The 18,977-nt window shown below is 35.6% G+C and overlaps 1 protein-coding gene across 1 annotated transcript in view; it reads right to left on the bottom strand.

The window, feature by feature from the left end:
* Window positions 1–12,400, bottom strand: part of LOC131038274 (AT-hook motif nuclear-localized protein 10) — a 29,164-nt gene extending 16,764 nt beyond the window's left edge. Inside the window, exons 1-2 of the mRNA XM_057970614.2 lie at window positions 11,413–12,400; window positions 5,817–5,884 (exon numbers count right to left, since the gene is read on the bottom strand). Coding sequence (XP_057826597.2) covers window positions 5,817–5,884; window positions 11,413–11,944 — 600 coding nt within the window. The 5' untranslated portion in view covers window positions 11,945–12,400. The remainder of the gene's footprint in view (window positions 1–5,816; window positions 5,885–11,412) is intronic.
* Between the last annotated feature and the right edge of the window lie 6,577 nt (window positions 12,401–18,977).

Raw genomic sequence — 18,977 nt, 5'->3', positions numbered from 1 at the left:
TTAAAAACAGAGTCATTAAATTAGCCAAATACCCCTCCCATGAATAAGCTTACTCCTAAATGATTTTGTAGACGACAAAATAATGTCTATAATAGAACTTAAAAAGTTAAATGCACATATCACATATTAGAATGAGGGCACAAATATAGCTAAGACAACTTTCACTGCAACAAATGTACAGTATGAATTACTAGTAATACTCTTTGGACAGACTTGACTTCCTAACTTCCTTCAAGAGATGGAAGAACAACGTTGACAAGAATCAAAGATGTTGGTGTTGGAAATAAGCCACACCCGGACCAACGATGGACTGGTCCAAGAGGGGCCAGTAGCTCAGTGGTAGAGCACTCCAGCAGCGTATGAAAGGTCCTAGGTTCGAGTCCTAGCTGGTCCATGTCTCAACATGGTATCAGAGCCAGGTCCAGGCTAGGAGCCTCAAGCACACGAGAGGTGTGGCTTAAGGGGGGGTGTTGGTGTTGGAAATAAGCCACACCCGGACCAACGATGGACTGGTCCAAGTAGCTCAGTGGTAGAGCACTCCAGCAGCGTATGGAAGGTCCTAGGTTCGAGTCCTAGCTGGTCCATGTCTCAACAAAAGAAACTTTACAAACCAGCTGAAAGAACAGCAGCAAGTATCAAAGAAACAGCAAGTTTCAGCACTCCTACAATAGGAGTCTAAAAACACCAATTACATAGTCTAAAAACTAAGTGATGTGCTTATGACACAACTGATTTGAACAGCATTTATATTGCAGAGGAACAACTGGAAAAGAGCAAAACTGGACATAGAAAGAAGAACATCATTTGTAAACAATGAATGTGATATCATTCAGGCACGCTAAATCAACATCTCTGGTAGTAATCTCCCCACAACCATCCTCAAAGGACTAGGTATGCAGCTACTTACCAGGACAATGAACCAATTTGTAACAAAACTCAGAAGCGTAATTCTGATAGATTCTTTGCAGACCCCAGCATCATCGTTCTTTTACAGTTCAAAATATTTTGAGTCACTCTTATTTAGAAAATAGATAAGACCTAGTCAATTTATTGAACTTTACCAAAAATGAAGACATAACACACTAAGCCCATAAGAAAGTACATATACCGAAACAAATTTTGTGTGCCAACCATTCAAGTGTAAAAAAAAATACAGAATAACTTTGGACATATAGTATTTGACCAAAGTAATCCTAGAAAAATCTAAGTGATTTGAAATTGAACAATACAACTTAGACTACAATAAAGTAGAAACTAAACAAAATTTAGATCTGGCAAACTTACATAAGAACATGGTGTATCAAAGATCTAAAACCTAAATTTCCGATGGAACATGAAGCATCATATGTCCTTTGACATCTCAAATATAAAGCAAATAGAAGCCCCAATACTTAGACTATGAAATCTTCTGTTCTATGCATGAATGCTAGCAACATATGTATTGCATTTTCCTAAGATGGAAAAGATGTGGCCTCTGAAAGTGAGAAGTTAAATGATACACATTTCCACCGAAGCAAACAAACAAACAATCGAACACCACGTATTTTAAGTATTAGAACTAGATAATTGAAAGGGAGCGCAACACAAGGATAGATGTCCAAATGACAAGAAGATGTGATGGTACATGCACCTATGATGCCCTAGCCCACCCAATAATTCAAATCACTACTCAAAAAAAAATAAAGATGAAGCTATACAAAGGCAAGAATTGTTTACATTAAATTAGTATCTAAGCAAAAGAAAAAATGACACCAGAAAAACAAAGTACTGCTTTGAAGTAATTAGCAAAAAACTGAGAAAACACAGACGAAGCCATAATAGACATCAAATTCAATCCATCACTCAACAAACAGAAACATATCTTTCCAGATGACCCTCTCATTACTGTCACCACGTAAAAAGGTCTATCAACAAATTGAACTTGAGGCAAATGACCAATGATCCTTAAGGGAGTCAGTATTTTGGACCTACATGCAGTAGAAAAACGAATCAAGGAACTCCTTAGAAAAGGTTTTATCCAAGCTTCCAAACAAATTTTAAGAACACCTATATAACATGTTTCTTAGAAACATTACAAACTGAAAGAACGTGAGCCATTCCCCAGAACAAATGATGTTTTGCGTGAACCTCTGAATACCAATCTAAAAAATGCAGAATAAATAGAAAACACATTTGACAAATCACTAAAAAATGCTAACAGAAAAAGCCAGAGTAGAACTACTGGACCCAAGAAAACTATTTATTATGCATCCAGTCTTCATGTCAGCTTCCTATAGAAAGCAACAATCAGGTTTTACAGCATTCCATAAAGTCAATGACATGGAATGAGAAACACATGTCACTCAAACTACATGAAAAGGCGAGAAACATATGAAATAAAGAAGTAGAATAATATTTCATTTAAGGGAATGCAAAAACCTTGAAGAAGAAACTAATGAATTTCATTTAATAAAGTAATAAACAAACTTACTTTTGCATAAAATTGTGTCTGTAGCTTTTGCAAGAGAATTGTGAGTTATAAATTCGTCTGAGTCAAACCAAATAGTTTGCATTTGACAAGTAGATGCACAAAGCTCTCCCTGACATATTAAAGACCCCACTTGCAAACTACAACTACGGTCACATGTTAAAATGCATCCAATCTTTGAACATTAGCTTCCTACAGAAAGCATCAATCAGTTTTGTAAACACATAAAGTCAAAGATGTGGAACAAGGAACATATGACCACTAAGTCAAATATAAAACAACAAAATAGACTAGTATCTTAATTTCACTGACTTGAGTGCAAGCCTTTTGAAGATGAAACTTGTTTGTCCAATTCCATGTAAAACCAAACCTTTGAGAAAATTGAATGTCTAGAGCTCTGGCAAGAGATTTTGGAATTTGTAACTCTATCCAAAAATATTGACTTTCATCTTCAAATTCATGGAAAAAAAAGATAGATCCATCATTTTAACGAAAAGAATTAAGATAAATTATAGCCACAGAAACAAAAACATGGCCAGGACAACAGACATAACCAAGAGCACAAGGTTATCAGGACAACAGAACAGAAAACTCTGAGGAGCCCTTCACATTAGAAGTCACCAACTTGATCACAATTTCTACAGAAATAATCATCACTATAATAGTAAATCAAGCACCAGTGCATTCATCTGATCTACAATAGAAGTTTGCACAGAGGAAGATGAGACTGTCAATCACATATGAGAGGACAGTGAGGCTGCATCACATATGACAGGAAGATTGACAGCACTTTTGATTACGGAGAGTGCTCCTCCTAGGTTGTACTGGGAGAGGCTTTAGGCATTAAAAATTTAAATCAATGTGTAGAGCTCATTCAATAACGGCTCATTTCATCACATAAACATCATTGTCTACTCTCTTCAAGTGTGAATCGATTGCAAAATTAAAACAAAACAGAGATTATAATATTTGTAGCATATAATACTCTGCAGCCAAAAATTAGTGCTTGGCAAAACTCAAAAAAAACTCAGCAAATTAAAAAATATAAGCAAAACTTAAAAAATTAAATGATTTTAAAATACTGTTGAAAAACAAAAAGCACAAGAAATGAATTTGGTGAATACATAGAAAAGAAAATTGTTGAAAAATCATTGAAATCCACAGCAAGTAGAAATTTGAAAAAAATCAAAATATAAAAGAATTCTGCTAGCAGGTTAGTTTCTAATGAATTACTCACCGGGCATTTCTAGCTTGTGTGTTCTGCAAGTTACCAGCGAGTTTTAGAACTATGACTCATACATTTCAGCTATTTTTTCCCTTAATTTTGCAAATGAATACAGAATCTTTCCCTTTCTCTTCAGTATCCATCTAAATAGAGTGTACTGCATTCTTTACTGATTTTCTAGTATCTTCTATATGTTTCTAACTGTAAAAACTCCATATTGGAAGCAAGGGTTTTAAATTCGACGTGGGGTAAGATATATACACTTAGCATCAAACAATACATAATGTAAATAGAAAATAATCAGCTTGTTGACTTCAACAAGGGAGGACTTAAGCAACAAATTGGACTTTTCCTTAGTAGCAAACAAAAAACTACCTTAAAATTTTACATTTATGAATCAGATTTTTTTGTTGAAAGTAGTTTTCTCCATTGTCCACTCTAAACACAAAATAACATAGTTAACAGGATAGAGAGACCAGTACTGCTGGCACACCATTTTTCAATATAATGGAAGATGCATACTTGGATGTGGCAACAATTAAAACATTTATTAATATATTATTGTAATTTAAATTAAGAAAAAACATTTATACAGTGGCATGCAACTTTTAAGCATTTTGTATTAAAGGAATAAAAAATTTACATTCAAAGTATATAAATAGATGTCAATGAAAGAAGAGATTAATTATACTGATATATAACAACCGCCATGATATAACAGTTAAGAGTTTAAACCATAGTCACCTTGAGATAAGGGAAGGGAAAAAAGGTGGGAACCTCACTATTTTTCCATTTCAATCAATTGATAATATTTCAGAATACATATAAGTCTAAAACCTTTTACCGTTTCTCTTCTTACTAAGATCTCTTCAGAATTTTCTGCTTTAAAAATACTTGAAATTTCATGCAAAATTATAAAATTAATAGTCTTAGATATTTCTTTAGTTCAATCAATCGATAAAACTTCAGGGTACATAAAAATCTAAAGCCTTTTTTATTGTTTCTCTTCTTACTAGGACCCCTTCTGACCTTCTGACCTTTATAGCATTTTTTTCTGCTTTCAAAAAGATTTTGTTAAAGTGCCATACAAAAATAGAAAACTACAAGTCTTAGTGTATTTAAAAAGATCTATTAGCTCATGTCAACCAGATATCAACACTTCTGAAAAAAACAATATACTTTATATTAATATATCTAAGACAGTTTCCTTTTCATGGGACGTTTCCAAGAAACATATGGAAACAATAGGGAACTTCATCTTAAGTCTCCCAATGTCTTAAGACATCTCCATACGTGTCTGTGAGATGGGTATACATTTCCAAAATGGGGGACAAGTACCAGGGGTCAAGGTAGCTATAACCATGCAAAACAATAAAAGTAATCACTTTATGGCTATGAATTCACTTATACTTGAGCATTTTTAGGTCACATATTTCATAAAAACGATAATTGTCCTTTGTTTGAATATTCCCACACCTACAATTTAACCAAGACAACCATATGTTTACAGTCAATTGTAATTCAATTCTAGTAATTAAATATTATATAATGAAAAGAATGTCTCCTTAAAAACTTACAAGTCTATTATAATTTGTAAAATGTCCTATTGATCAAGAAACGTCCACCATTCACATATTTCATATTTGTCAATGAGCTAATGATCCAACCAAATGTCTACCACCATCCACCATCAGTTTTAGTACGAAATAAAGCAATCTTAAGAATGTCTCATGTAACTTATTATGACTAGGAGCCTTTTTTTTACAGTGGAACATTTAAAATCATTTTTTTTAATTGGGCACGATGAAGCATGATTTGTTCTTGTTGTAAACTTACAATACACAAAATTTAATGGCTTTATTGATTAAACTAGAACAAAGTGCAATTGGTCAATGTCTTTGCAATTGGTCATAGGAAAATAAAACAATATTTCGATACTGATGAACATATGCCTGTTCTGCACAATATAAGATAGTTTAGAAGCATCTGCACATGCTTCAAGAATTTGATACAGCCAAACAACCACTCTTTAGGTTGTGATCAATAAAAATTTAAACTCACTAGTATCAGTATGACATCAAGAAAGAACATTAACTTAATTTCAATAAATTAAACATAACCTACCTCCCCAGCAGCTATGGTGATGACATGCGGAGTGAAGCCAATACCTGCAGAACCTACCACCCATTCCCCTGATAAGCAGACATTTTGAAAAATAACATCAGTACATTATAAAGGAAGGCAAAAGGATTAGCGTGTAAAACTTGATTAGCGTGTAAAACTTGATCAAAACCTTCAAACATGCCTCAAGATTATCCTTACCATAAAGTTTTGACAATGCGTTATTCAAAGCATAAATGCAATGGATTATTTTGAAAGAGAAAAAATGAATTCTATATAGTTTAAGCTTTCATGTGAACAATATGAGATGAAAATATAGATGATTATGGAAACCAGAATTTGTAATAACAATTAATGTTAGGCAATAAAGTTGGCATGCTCAATGAGTAATTCAAGCCTTAATAGTTAATAATCAAGTTGCCTGCATACATCTAATAGTTCACATAATATCTTTACATACATTTTGCTCGAATCACAAAAGTAAGTAGTTGTAACCAAAAATAAAAAATCAACCAAGAAATAACGCATATCAATGTTCAATAGTAGCTTAGATATATATTAAATTCATCCATATGTTGCCTATAGCAAGTCTGTCTGAATGCATTAGCTTCCAATAGAATGCACACCATGTACTATCATCTCCTTGCAAAGACTTTACCAAAGACATAACAAGCATTACCAATCTAGACCCTAAACATCAATAGGCCCTTGAAATGTGTACTAGCCAAATTCTTTTGAAAATCACTGCATCATCCATTTTAATGGACTTGCTACCCCATACATGTCACAAAAGTTAAAAGGGGAAGCAAACCCCACAACGTATGAAGCTATTACAATTATGCCTGTGACTGAAATTTTCCACAGGTCATAATTATTTGTAGTATGAGTCATTCGCTTTCCAGCTAGTACTTCTCTCTCTTCTCTAGCTTGTCTCTAAGCTTTCTTTCATACCATTTGAAAGATGAGTGATGAGGTGTCAGATTTATCAAAGCCATAAAGCCAATGTACTTTCAACAAACAATTTACTTGCATATCTTCATTAAGCCAGTTCTAGTAACATTGGCCATCCAATGGCATCTGTCAGCTTTGTTGAACCCTTGTAAACATCCATTGACTAGATCCACGTTTTCTTCACAACTAGAACTTATTAACTGCCCTTAAGTTTTGCAATATATAGATTTTGACGTCCTGTCTTCTTTTGTCAGTCTCTCATGCTTTTTGTAGAAATTAGGACATCGCTCTTAGATCACAATCAAGATTGTTTTTAAAATGCAAGATAGCAAGATATCAATATCTTCCATTATATGGTTTAGAACTTTAGGTAGCTTTAATCCAAATTGGATTCTAGCCTGCCATTTCAGACTTCAGTGTCCAGTTTCTTTTTGCATTCATCAATCTATAAATTATGATGTTAATAATAGATAGCTTCAAAGTATAACTTTCATGAGCTATGCTGTCATGAATTGGCAGTCAATTTCAATGTTTTAATTGTTGTCTGATCTTTTCTATTGAGATTTATGAATAGTCATGGATAGATGGAAGGTGACATGGAGCTTAATGGTTCAAATCCCCTTCTCCAATATGTTGTGACAACTGTTGTTCTTTGATTCCAGCCTCAAAAGATGATTCTTAATACTGTTTTGAATTTCTCCACAAATATGTAGTTGTGAGCCATTTACACACAACTAATAAGCCCTTCACTTGCTAAAGACATATGTGCAATAACGCACGACTCTCCAGATTTTATTTATAATTTTCCTCTCGATAAAATATTCAGGCTTCTTAATTCTTATGTTGACAAAAGGATATTTTATTTTAAGTTTGATTCAAAAGGCAAAAAGAGAGAAATTGGCAACAAGCAAAATGTGAGCCAATTTGAAAGCGTTCCGATTAGTAAATGCATAAGGACAAGCATCTTCACGCCCATTGTTGTATGGTCTCAAGCAAGATTTTTTTATTATTTGTCTAGCTTGGAGTTTGTGATAAGATGCCCACCATGCAATTTTGGGCATCTAATAGGTTGGAAATATGTTAAAAAAAGGCCACGAAAGTTATTGTTTAGTACAAAACTCTACAAATTGCATCTCTACTTTTTCTAATTTTACAATAACGGGAGTGGGCCCTACCCACTATTCATCAATTAAAAAAATATTATTATGTAATGAAGATAATGTGTGTATGATGTGCAGAGATTATTGTGTATAATTCATTATTCATTGTCTTGACTATTTATTATATCATTGGGCTATGATTCATCATGCATTGTATTTATCATAACATTGAGCTATGACTCACTATGCATTGCTTTATCATATTGTTCAGTTATTATAACCAAGATTCACCAGCACACTTTATGGTTGGATGTCTCTTTTAGCTGAATTTCATACACAAACTGACAAAAAAACTGAGTTACATGTCACAAGTACCACATAGACATAGTCCATAGAAGCTATAAAATATTAAATACCAAGGAAAAAATTCCATTAATGACTAAAATTGCTACTCACTATATCTATTGTTAACTATTATTCCTAAAGAAAAAACATATGTTTTACAAAGCAATACCAAAGGAGCACTCAAGGGGGTTGCACTGCACTAATTTAGTTGAATTGGCACTGAAAAAATATAGTATTTTGGTTTCAAACCGATCTATTTTTTAGAGAATATGTAAGTTGATAAAATTTATGCTGAAATCGTAATTTGCAAACTTATATTGCAATTAAGATAGCATAATAAATGTGCATCAAACATTCACATTTAGCATAACTCAAAGACACTATAAATGGTTAAACGAGTTTGACCATAAGTTAGGCGGTGAACATTATAGGCTTTGCAGCCAATACTTATGGTTACATAACCAACACAGGAAAGTCTAGTCTCACAAAATTTTGCCCCATGAAAGCAACAGGTTTTGAAGCCAGTAATTTATTGCATAACCAACATAGATTCATCATAAAAATAATGGGCAGTAAGGTCAAAACATTTAGATCTTAAGGGTCATACTAAGAAGCAGAACCATCACAGTCATGAATAGAACTGAAATATGCATTCCAAAATCAAATAAAAGTTTACATATCTAAGCAGACTGCTACAGTTCAGAACCAAGGCACAAACTTAAATCACTACATTGTAAATTAATTTGGTGGTACAAAATAAATGTGAACTAAGCACTAGCCACACATTTTTCAATCGTTTTCTTGTCTCTGCTGTATGGACCAGACAGTATAAATGATCAAGTATAGTTTGACTAAACATTGGAAAGTACAAATAACAGATCTTGATGATGATATAGTTACTGTTGCAAAACAAAAAGAGGCAGTCAAAACAATATTATTCATAAAGCGTTCTATCTTCCAACCTAATTTAGGGATCTTATTTAAATCTGTCGAAGACCAACTTTAGATTTTTGAAATAGTGCACAATCGCTGCACAGTTATTTTAGGTTTTTCAAACTATCTTATGAGATCTGTTTTAGATTTTTCAAACCATTTTATAATTTTAGAGACCTACCATAATTTTTCCTTAACATTTTATAGATCCATTTTAGGTTTTTGAAATAATGCAGGATTAGATTTTTCAAACTCCTTTAGACCATTTTAATTTTTAGATTACTCCGAATAAAATGCAGAAACATAACAGACCTGTTTTTAAATTTTAAAACTATTTTAGCTAAGTATTTTAGATTACTCGGAATAAAATGCAGAAACATAACAGACCTGTTTTTAAGTTTTAAAACTATTTTAGCTAAGTATTTTATATTTTTCAAATTACTTTAGAAACCGTTTAAATTGTTCAAACTATTTTATGGACCCCATTTCACATTTTCCCAGCTATTATATAGATATAATTTATACTTCTCCAACTCAAATATACTATGATGAGTGAGTAAAGCTGTAAGATGCATTCCAAGGAAAAAATAATGCAAATTTTTAAGAGGGATGCTAAATTTCAAAAGGTCAAGCTTTCTATAAGCATGTAAATCATTCACTGTATATTAAAGCGCCAGAGCAGAGCTTACATTGTAAATCATTTATATGGTATACGAGACACGCAAATAGGTGTTTACTCTGTTACCGTTGTTTAATCAGCAGCATAGAATTAAATACTAGTGTAAATGTTCAACTCTAGCTTGAGCACATGTTGAGTAGTGCTACTAAAAGGTTTTGATGGCAACAACTATATTTGCATAACTAACAGAAGCAGACATAAAAATATTGTGCATAAAGTTGCTTTTACAGAACACAGAAGCCTAAAAAATTAAGGTTTCCCAAATTATTCTAGAGACCGTACTAGATTGCAGAATCATTCCATTCTTGACTCAAGGTGCGGCCTGCACTCCAAACAACCAAATTAAAAAAAAAAAAACCTTGTAGAAGAAAATCCACACAAAAATACCAGTTTGTGTGACAATTTTTTTCATGTATAATGACCTCCCGCAGGTAGAGGTTTAAAGCTTGCTTGGCACATAATGCTGCAATCTGCTATTTGAAATTGGGTATTTTTGGTCAATATTTTGATAATAAAAATCTGCACGGTCAAATCCAGAAAACTATTGACTAAAAACCAACATGGACACTGGAAATTTCATGATTGGTAATCGGGTATTTTTACTTGTAAATGTAAATCCACTCAAAAAAGGTCCAATCTAGGGTGTTTAGAAGGCGCTTACAATTTTAAAATATATGGCTTAGAAAATAAAGCTGCCTCTCACCAGCACCTAAACTATTAACTTAATACGTTTAGCGTCGACAAACAGAAGGGCGAAGGCCACGCATACGCTCCTATGGTTATCAAACATACTCCAGACAGAGAACTACAGTACCTCAGGGGTAGAACAAAATACTGGCATATATGTAAGCTCATAAGCATTTTTTTTATAGACATATATTGAGACATTTAAACTACTGACACGCTATCATGTATCTGTGATGGATGCAAAGTGTCAAATCCTCACACAGCAAATAATGCGGTCTAAGTTGATCCAAATCCTCACAGAAAAATAAGGAAATTTATGTAGGTTCTGAAGCTCACAAAGCAATATGGAAGTCTAAGTAGATTCTACCCCTTCCAACCCGATACGACAATCTACGCAGTTTCAAAAACACACATAGCAATAACATGATCTCAGTGGTTTCAAATGCTTATGCCTCCCAGATAAGGCGATCTACAACTTAAAAGGAAAAGTCTTGGACGTTGTGAACCATTGGAATATAAATAAGGCACCCCCCAAAAAAGGACATTATTTACTGCGACATCAAGAAGTATTTAAGGTGCTATTGTGAGGTCATGTCCTGGACTGTCAGAAACAAACCACACTCCGGACTACAAACGAATGAGTGTCTCAGGCGTTAGAACATCCCTCCATCAATGATAGGTCCTGGTTCGAGTCCTGGGCCGTCCATAGAAAACAAACACGGACATCTATGATTTTACGTACATAAAGCCTGTCCCACAGATTTATTTCCAGAAACTCGAAATCGATGAGAGAAAAAGGGGGAGACAGAAAATAAAAAATAACAAAGCGCGTAGATGAAAAACAAACTGCAACCAAAAAAAACATGAAACTGTTTTATAGTAATAATGATTTGAGAATAGCTACCGAGCGCTGCAAGGCGCTGCTTTTTCCCGGAGCCCGGTGGCCGACCTCTACCCCGCTTCTGTAGAGGAGAAGAAGAATAGCTTCCCCCTGGAGCTGAGGACGAGAGAGGCGTGAGAGCCAATGCCATGCTTCCATCTGGCCCATACTTCCTAGGCCTCCCTCTCTTTTTCTTTCCCGAAGAATCAGTCCCTCCTCCCATACCAATACTCATACTCATACCTCCCGGAGCTCTGTTCATATTTATCTGTGACATTAGGGTTGCTGTTGCGCTTCCACTCACAGGCAAAGCTACAGCTGGAGCAGGTGAGTTCAAGTTAGGGTTAGTGCCGCTGGTGTTAATATTATTATTTGCACTAGTGTTGCTGTTGCTGTTGCCGTTGTTGGCGTTACTGTTCATGTTGATATTAGTTGCAGCTGCGTTTGGCGGGGGGACTCGAACCACCGACGGCGTGTGTAAGGCGGACGAACCAGTCGGCATGGTGCTGCTGGACTGTCCAGACGGAGGCATTCCCATGACTTCTCTGCCTTCCATTCAATACATACATACGATTTCAAATATACGGCCACAGATCTTACAATACGAGATGTCTCAGCTACTGTAACTTCTACAAAGAAGCGTCATTTTGAGTTCTTCACTAGTCCATTTCAAAATAACCAGTGGCGCCACAAGAAAGAAAAATATACAGATCTCTTCCACAAAATAAATATAAAAACAATTACTGTAACTCTTTGTTTATGCTCTAGAACAAACTGAAAAATGCCGCCCCAATCCAAATTAAATGTAACACTGTAAAAGCTTAAATTGTACTCCACAGTAATAAAACCTCTGCCTTTTTAGCTCCGATTTAGCAACTGAACCTCTTCATAATACACGTGATTGTCAACAATTTCTCTGTAATTATCTTAAATCTTGAGCATCATCGGCGCGCAGTCCAAGGCAGGTTTATTTATTTTTTATTGCAATTTTATCAAACCCCAAAAATACCCTACATTATTTCATAATTAAATATAATAACGAAAACTGCAAGAAAGCTTTTAATTTTAAAAAATTGCAAGAGGAGGCAGATTTATATTTGTTTTTGCCGAATATGATTTGAAAGTCAAAGTAATAGCTACTTAAAGCTGCCAAAATAAAAAAAATATTTAGTCGACAATTGCTTTTTAAATGTAATTTGTAACTCGCTATTAAATTCGTTTAAATTTCCGAGAACGGGACTCCACATAACAGAACTCCGTTTTCAATTTGCAGTCTTATTATTTTTTAAATTGCATGTGAATTTTTAAAATCAATTTTTCAAAAAGTAGTGTTCGAAAAGGACAACCAGAAAAACCCCGTTTGCACCAAGTGAATCTTTAAATGACTTGGATTCGAATGCGAGCCACGTTTGGATATACATTGTTTCTCCCACGCTCCCACCATTCTGTTTGCAGCAAAATATACATACTTCCCTTGTCATTTCCAATCAAAGTTAAATCACTTATAATCATTTAAATTGCATGAATTGCAGCCTACACAACTTACTTTTTAAAGTTGGCCATTGGTCTAACCAAAAAAATGTTTTACTTTCTAAAGTGTCTTTTCTAAAGTGGGGTTATGCTTCACTTATCAAGCTAATTTCATTATTATATTCTCTAATCAAACACTTTAACTCGTGCTTTACTTATCAAGCTTATTTATTACTGCATTTCCTAATCAAGCATTTCAAATCTTTTTCATACAAACATGCATAAAAAGACTCAACTTGCGAGCACACACTCTATTGGTAATTGGGGGATGCAAGTTTAAGTAGAACTATGTAATCATTTGAACTTTTTTAGGTACAAGACATTTATGTTTTCCAATAGAACATTGAATAACATATGAACTTTTTTTAAAATTATTAGAAATATAAATTTTTTTAATTAGAATCATTTAAATTCGTTGAATCATGTTTTAAGTTTATGTATTTTAAAATTTATTATATCGAAATTATAATAAAATTTTTAAAATTTGACTTTTTCAAAATATTTTTATTTTTATATTTTTGAATTAATAATAAAATTTAATCTAATTCAAAAGATTTATATGTTCAAAATTATAGATTGATTAATTTTTTTTTAAAATACAAATATTTATATATTCAAAAATTAGATAAAATTTGAAATGGAGCCAACCTCCACCATGTAATGCACTTATCCAATAAACTTGTCTAATTCCGCACATTTGAAAGTTTTCATCTTTTAAAAAATACATTATTGAGAAGAAAAGTCATGAAACCGTGTGTAAGTCAATATAATTTGTGACGGTGGGTAAAGTCTTTGCTTCAAAGTTGTGATTTTGTTTCACACTTATAAAAAATTATTTATATGGTATGAAAGTATTTTTGCATGATTAGTAGACTAGCTGCATAGGGAAGCAAGACAAATAGTGCAAGTGTATATGGGTTGAAAGTATTTTTGCATGATTAGTAGACTAGCTGCATAGGGAAGCAAGACAAATAGTGCAAGTGTCAATCAGCAATGCAAGTGTCAAATTCTTAATTAAGACATTTCTCAACATGTGGATTTGTTTCCCTTTTCTTATATGAAAATTTAAGTGATATCTTTTCATTCAATTTTTATTAGTTAGAATTTCAAGAAATTAGGGATCCCAATTTGGAATTTGGTGATGCTCTTTTTTTTCAAATTTTAGATTCTATATTACAATTTTAAAATAAAGGTAAGTTTCAATTGTTTTCTAAAAATTTAGAATAATTTTCAAAGAGAATATAATTGAGAAACTAACTTACTAGTAAATTTTAATAAATTTTATTAAATTTTTGATCTTTCATATTTATATTTATTATAGAAATGCATAGTAATTTTGAATTTTCATAATAGAATATATTTGTTTCTAAATTTTAGGATATATAATGTATTAATTTTTAAATTTTAGAATATTTTTAATTTGAATTTAGAAACTTGAATTGTAAAAAATTTCAAAAAATATGTTAAAATCTTCTACTTACTTAGGGCAGGTCCCTATGCGGTTGCTTAGCTTATTTTGGCTAGCAACTGCTCCACTTAGCTAGTGACCCCATGCATAAAAAAATTGCTGCTTGTTTTTAAGCAACTTTCTTAAATGACACTTTTAAATGAAATTTTTAATAATATTTTTTACATATAAAATTTAGAACCAAAATTTAAGGCAAATAAAAAGGAAAGGAAAAAAATTTGGTGAAGCCATGTGTCATTTTTTTTAATAAGCAGCTTCACAAAACTAAGAAAAGATTCCAAATTTTTCTTTCCCTCTAATTAAAAAATTGTATGGGAACACTTTCACTCCTTAGAAAATAGACTTAAGTAGTCGCATGGGGACATGGGGTTATAGGTGAAAGTTGAAGTCAAATATATATACTTGATAATTCATACAATTATATTATGGAATTCTTATTTTCACATATTGTATCTATAATGACATGCACTTTGCATTTGCCATTTCTTGTATATTTATTTCATGTGCATGATTTTATATTGTGTCATTTCTTGTATAATATTTCATGTGCATGATTTTATACTATCTCAAACTTGTAGATTCTAATTTTTATCTTTAGATTTATTCACTGATAACCTGGGGGCCTTGTTGGGGGGGACCTTCTTAACTGCCTCCCAACACCCCTCTCGCTGGAAGATAACAACCTTATTTTGGCCCTTGTTTCTGAGGAGGAAGTCAAGTCTGTTGTTTTTGCTATGGGCCCCTTCAAAGCCTCAAGTCCTTATGGTTCCCCCCCTGCTTTTTTTCAAGATTTATGGGATGTGGTGGGCCCTGATGTTGTTCTGGCTACTAGAGATTTTTTCAGATCGGCCAGGCTCCTTAACAAACTCAATCACACCTTCATTGCCCTTGTCCCTAAAATTCAGGAGGCATCTACTCTCAAGGACTTCCACCCTATCAGTCTCTGCAACACTATTTATAAAATCTTCAACAAATTTCTTGTCAATGGGCTCAAACCTTTCTTGGATCCTTTGATTAGCCCCTCCCAGAAGGGTTTTGTTCCAGGTAGACAGATTCTTGATGCGGTCATCTCTACTCATGAGATTATCCACTCCATAGATAAGTGTCATCAGTCGGGGATGGTTCTCAAGCTTGACATCTCCAAGGCTTATGACAGGGTCAATTGGAACTTCCTTTTCAAAGTTCTCAAAGCTATGGGGTTTGGAGACAAACTCATCAAACTTATTAGGGAATGCATATCTACTGTCACCTACAATGTGCTACTAAACGAGAGCCCCCTGGAGAAGTTTAGGGCCTCCAGAGGGTTGCAGCAAGGGGATCCTTTATTCCCTTACCTCTTCATCATCCTTGTAGAAGTGTTGGCCTCTAACTTGAACTCTATGGTTCGCAAGGGCACTCTTCTAGGCATCAAACCTACCTCTACAGTGCCCCCAATGTTCTATAGCAGTTCGTTGACGATACTATTCTTTTTGGTATCTCCTGTGTTTGGGAATCTAAGGCTTGGAAATCCTTTCTCAACGCCTATGCTCTGGCTTCTGGCCAACACATTAACTATGAAAAGAGCAGCATTTACTTCTTTCACACTAATGCCCAACTCCAAGATAAAGTCAGCAGAATCCTTAGTTGTCAAAGGGCCTCCCTGGCACCTACCTAGCCCTCCCCTTGACTATTAAAGATCTCTCTAATTCCTTCTGGATCTCTATTCTTAAAAGAATGCAAAAGAAGCTGGCTAGTTGGAAAGGTAGATTCTTGAGTAGTGTTGGGAAATCGCAGTTGCTTTCCTCCTCCCTCCAGGGGATCCCTGTGTACTTTATCTCCCTATTCAAGATATTTGCGGCTATGGCTGCTAAGCTGGAAAACATTCAAAAGACTTTCCTCTGGACGGGAATGGAAGAAAAGAAGAGGCTCGCCTTGGTGGTCTGGGACAAAGTTTGTCTTCCCAAGGTCATGGGCAGCTTGGGAACCCGTGAGATCTCAAGGTTCAATAAAGCCCTTATGACTAAAATTGTTTGGAAGCTTCTGAATAAGGATATAGATTGGAGTAGGATCATCAAGGCTAAGTACCTGAGTAATTAGGACTTTTCCTCTATTCTAAAAGAGGAGGGCCTTCCCAGGGGTTACAAAATTTGGAATAACATCTTGAGCTACACGGACCCTTTATCTCATGGTTTGAGGTGGCTTATTGAAAATGGCAGGAACATTCTCTTCTGGGAAGATTGTTGGTCAGGAGAGAGACCCCTTGCTTCTTCCCCCTCCCTGAGACAGCTACAGGATGCCACCAAAGGCTTATTTGGTGAAAGGGCCAGTGATTACTTCAGCAATTGTACTTGGAGGGCCTTGGAGGACTGTTGCATTGACCATCCCTTCCTCCTCCCTACTACTAGAGAGCTCTAGAAGCTTTTGGCCAATATATTCCTCCCCCCGTTCCCAAGGGAGGACAGACTTATTTGGAAGTGGGACCCCTCTGGAGACTTCTCTGTCAGAACTACCTACACCAACTTACTTAGGGAACCTGTTTACTCCTCTATCTAGAAAGAGGTCCGGAATCCCCAACTCCTCCCCAAGGTTAATTTCTTTTGGTGGATTGCTCTCCTCAACAAAATTTTGACCCAAGACAACTTGGTCAAGCGGGGATTCCATTTCCCTAACAAATGCATCCTCTGCAAAAATGATGAAGAAAGTCTTGTCCATCTCTTCCTCCATTGTGCCTTCACTCGAGAGCTATGGGGGATGGTCTATAGTAAGCTTAATATCTGTTGGGTTTTGAATGATAATTTGTTAAATCTGTCTCAGGAGTTTCGCGGCCCCTCTTCCAACCCCCTTATCCAACAACTATGGAAGCAGATTCCCCCCCACGTGAGCTGGTGTATCTAGAAGGAACGAAATGACAGGATATTCAAAGACAAAGAGGCCTCTGTGGAAACTGTGTTTGCTCGATTCATTAAATTGATTCTTGAGAATGTCTTTGTTTATAAAATACGGATGGCGTCCAAGCCCCCCCTACCTGGGGCTAGGAAATTGCTAGACGTTGGAACCTTCCCCCCTCGTTCTCTCTTGTTGACTTCTCTAAGAGACTTCTAAGACAAAGCACGGTCTGGTTCCCCCCGGCTACAAATTTTAAACTCAACTTTGATGGGGCTGCCAGGGGGGCCTAGCTGTTGGTGGAGGGGTTATTAGATCCCATCTAGGGGCCCTTGTTGCTACTTATGCGAGTAACCTAAATGGGCATTCCTCTAATCAGGCTAAGGCGATGGCCTTAGCCTAGGGAATCCGCATTGCCCTCTCCATGGGAATCAGGATTATGGACATTGAGGGGGGCTCTATGCTTATCATTGATGTTGTCAAAGGGCGGAATAAGCTTAATTGGACAATTGAGGGAACCATCAGGGACACCTTGAGGCTCATCTCCGGGCTTGACTTGTTCAAAGTTATGCATATCTACAGGGAAGGCAACCGTGTGGCGAACGCCATGGCAGCCATTGGCCTAAACCTCTCAAGGCTAAGATGTTGGAGGAATCACAACTCCCTCCTAGACCATGTTAACTTCCTTCTCCAGGAAGAGAAATCCAAAATCTTCACTAATGATTGAGCAGCTGCCAAGTGCTTCCCTTACCCTCCTCTCTTCCCTCGGGGCAGTTTGGAGGTGGTGGTTTCATAATTCAAATAATGGGAATATCCCTCTGATCCCTTCTGATGTGGTGGTAACTTATTCAGCCAGGTTGGCGATGATGCATGCGTTGTTGTGCTGGCATTTCACTTGGGTTTGCAAAGTCATGATGAGGTACGACTGGATTGGAAACGTGTTGGTTGTCGCTGGTATTTGTTGGCTCTTAATGCCTCGTAACCAAGAAATCATTTCTAAAAGTGACTTCATTTTTTCCCATGCGCCCAACTTCATTTCTCATTTATTAACGTCGGGCTCGCAAACTTCCCATTTTCTCTTCTTGGCTTGCTTCTCGAAGGGTCTTTACAACTTTCTTTGTTTCGTGACTAAAGAAGCTTTGTTGGCGGAAGATATGGGGGCGACAAAGTTAGATATAAACCGGATAATCCAGATGATTTTAAAAATGACCCCCTAGTCTGGAACTTTTGTGTTGAAGGTGGGGTTGCCGATTTTATGGATTGTCTAAAGGGCCATGATGAGCAGCTCTCGCCTACTTTCACCTCCTCCTGGTCTGAGAGGCGGGTCTCGGTTGGAAGCATTACCTTTGATGTCTCTGAGGAGACTATTGCCCAAGCTATGAAGCTGACCCTTGATGGTTGTCGCTGGAAGCATGCCAGTCATGTTGCAAACAGTGAAGGTTTGAAACTGTTCTTCCTTAACCGTGAAGAACTTGTCAAGCTGCAAGGTGGGTTTGCTCAGGAGGAGCTCAAGCACCCACGAAACATGATTTGCCTCATGATCATGAAGTACTTCACTCTCGAAAGCAGGTATAAGGTTTTATACTACTACCATTTGCCCCTCCTCAATCACTTACGTAACAATGATTTGCTTTGTCTATCATTTTATTTACTGCACTCTCTAGAGAGCTTTGTTAAAGACACTATGGACCCCAAGCATGGGGATAAGCCTCCCTACCTCCTCCACCAG

The sequence above is a fragment of the Cryptomeria japonica genome, chromosome 11 (assembly GCF_030272615.1).
Source record: "Cryptomeria japonica chromosome 11, Sugi_1.0, whole genome shotgun sequence".
In the NCBI taxonomy this organism is placed as follows: Eukaryota; Viridiplantae; Streptophyta; class Pinopsida; order Cupressales; family Cupressaceae; genus Cryptomeria; species Cryptomeria japonica.
Note: the sequence above shows the minus strand (reverse complement) of the source record. Positions and strands in the feature narration are given on the sequence as shown.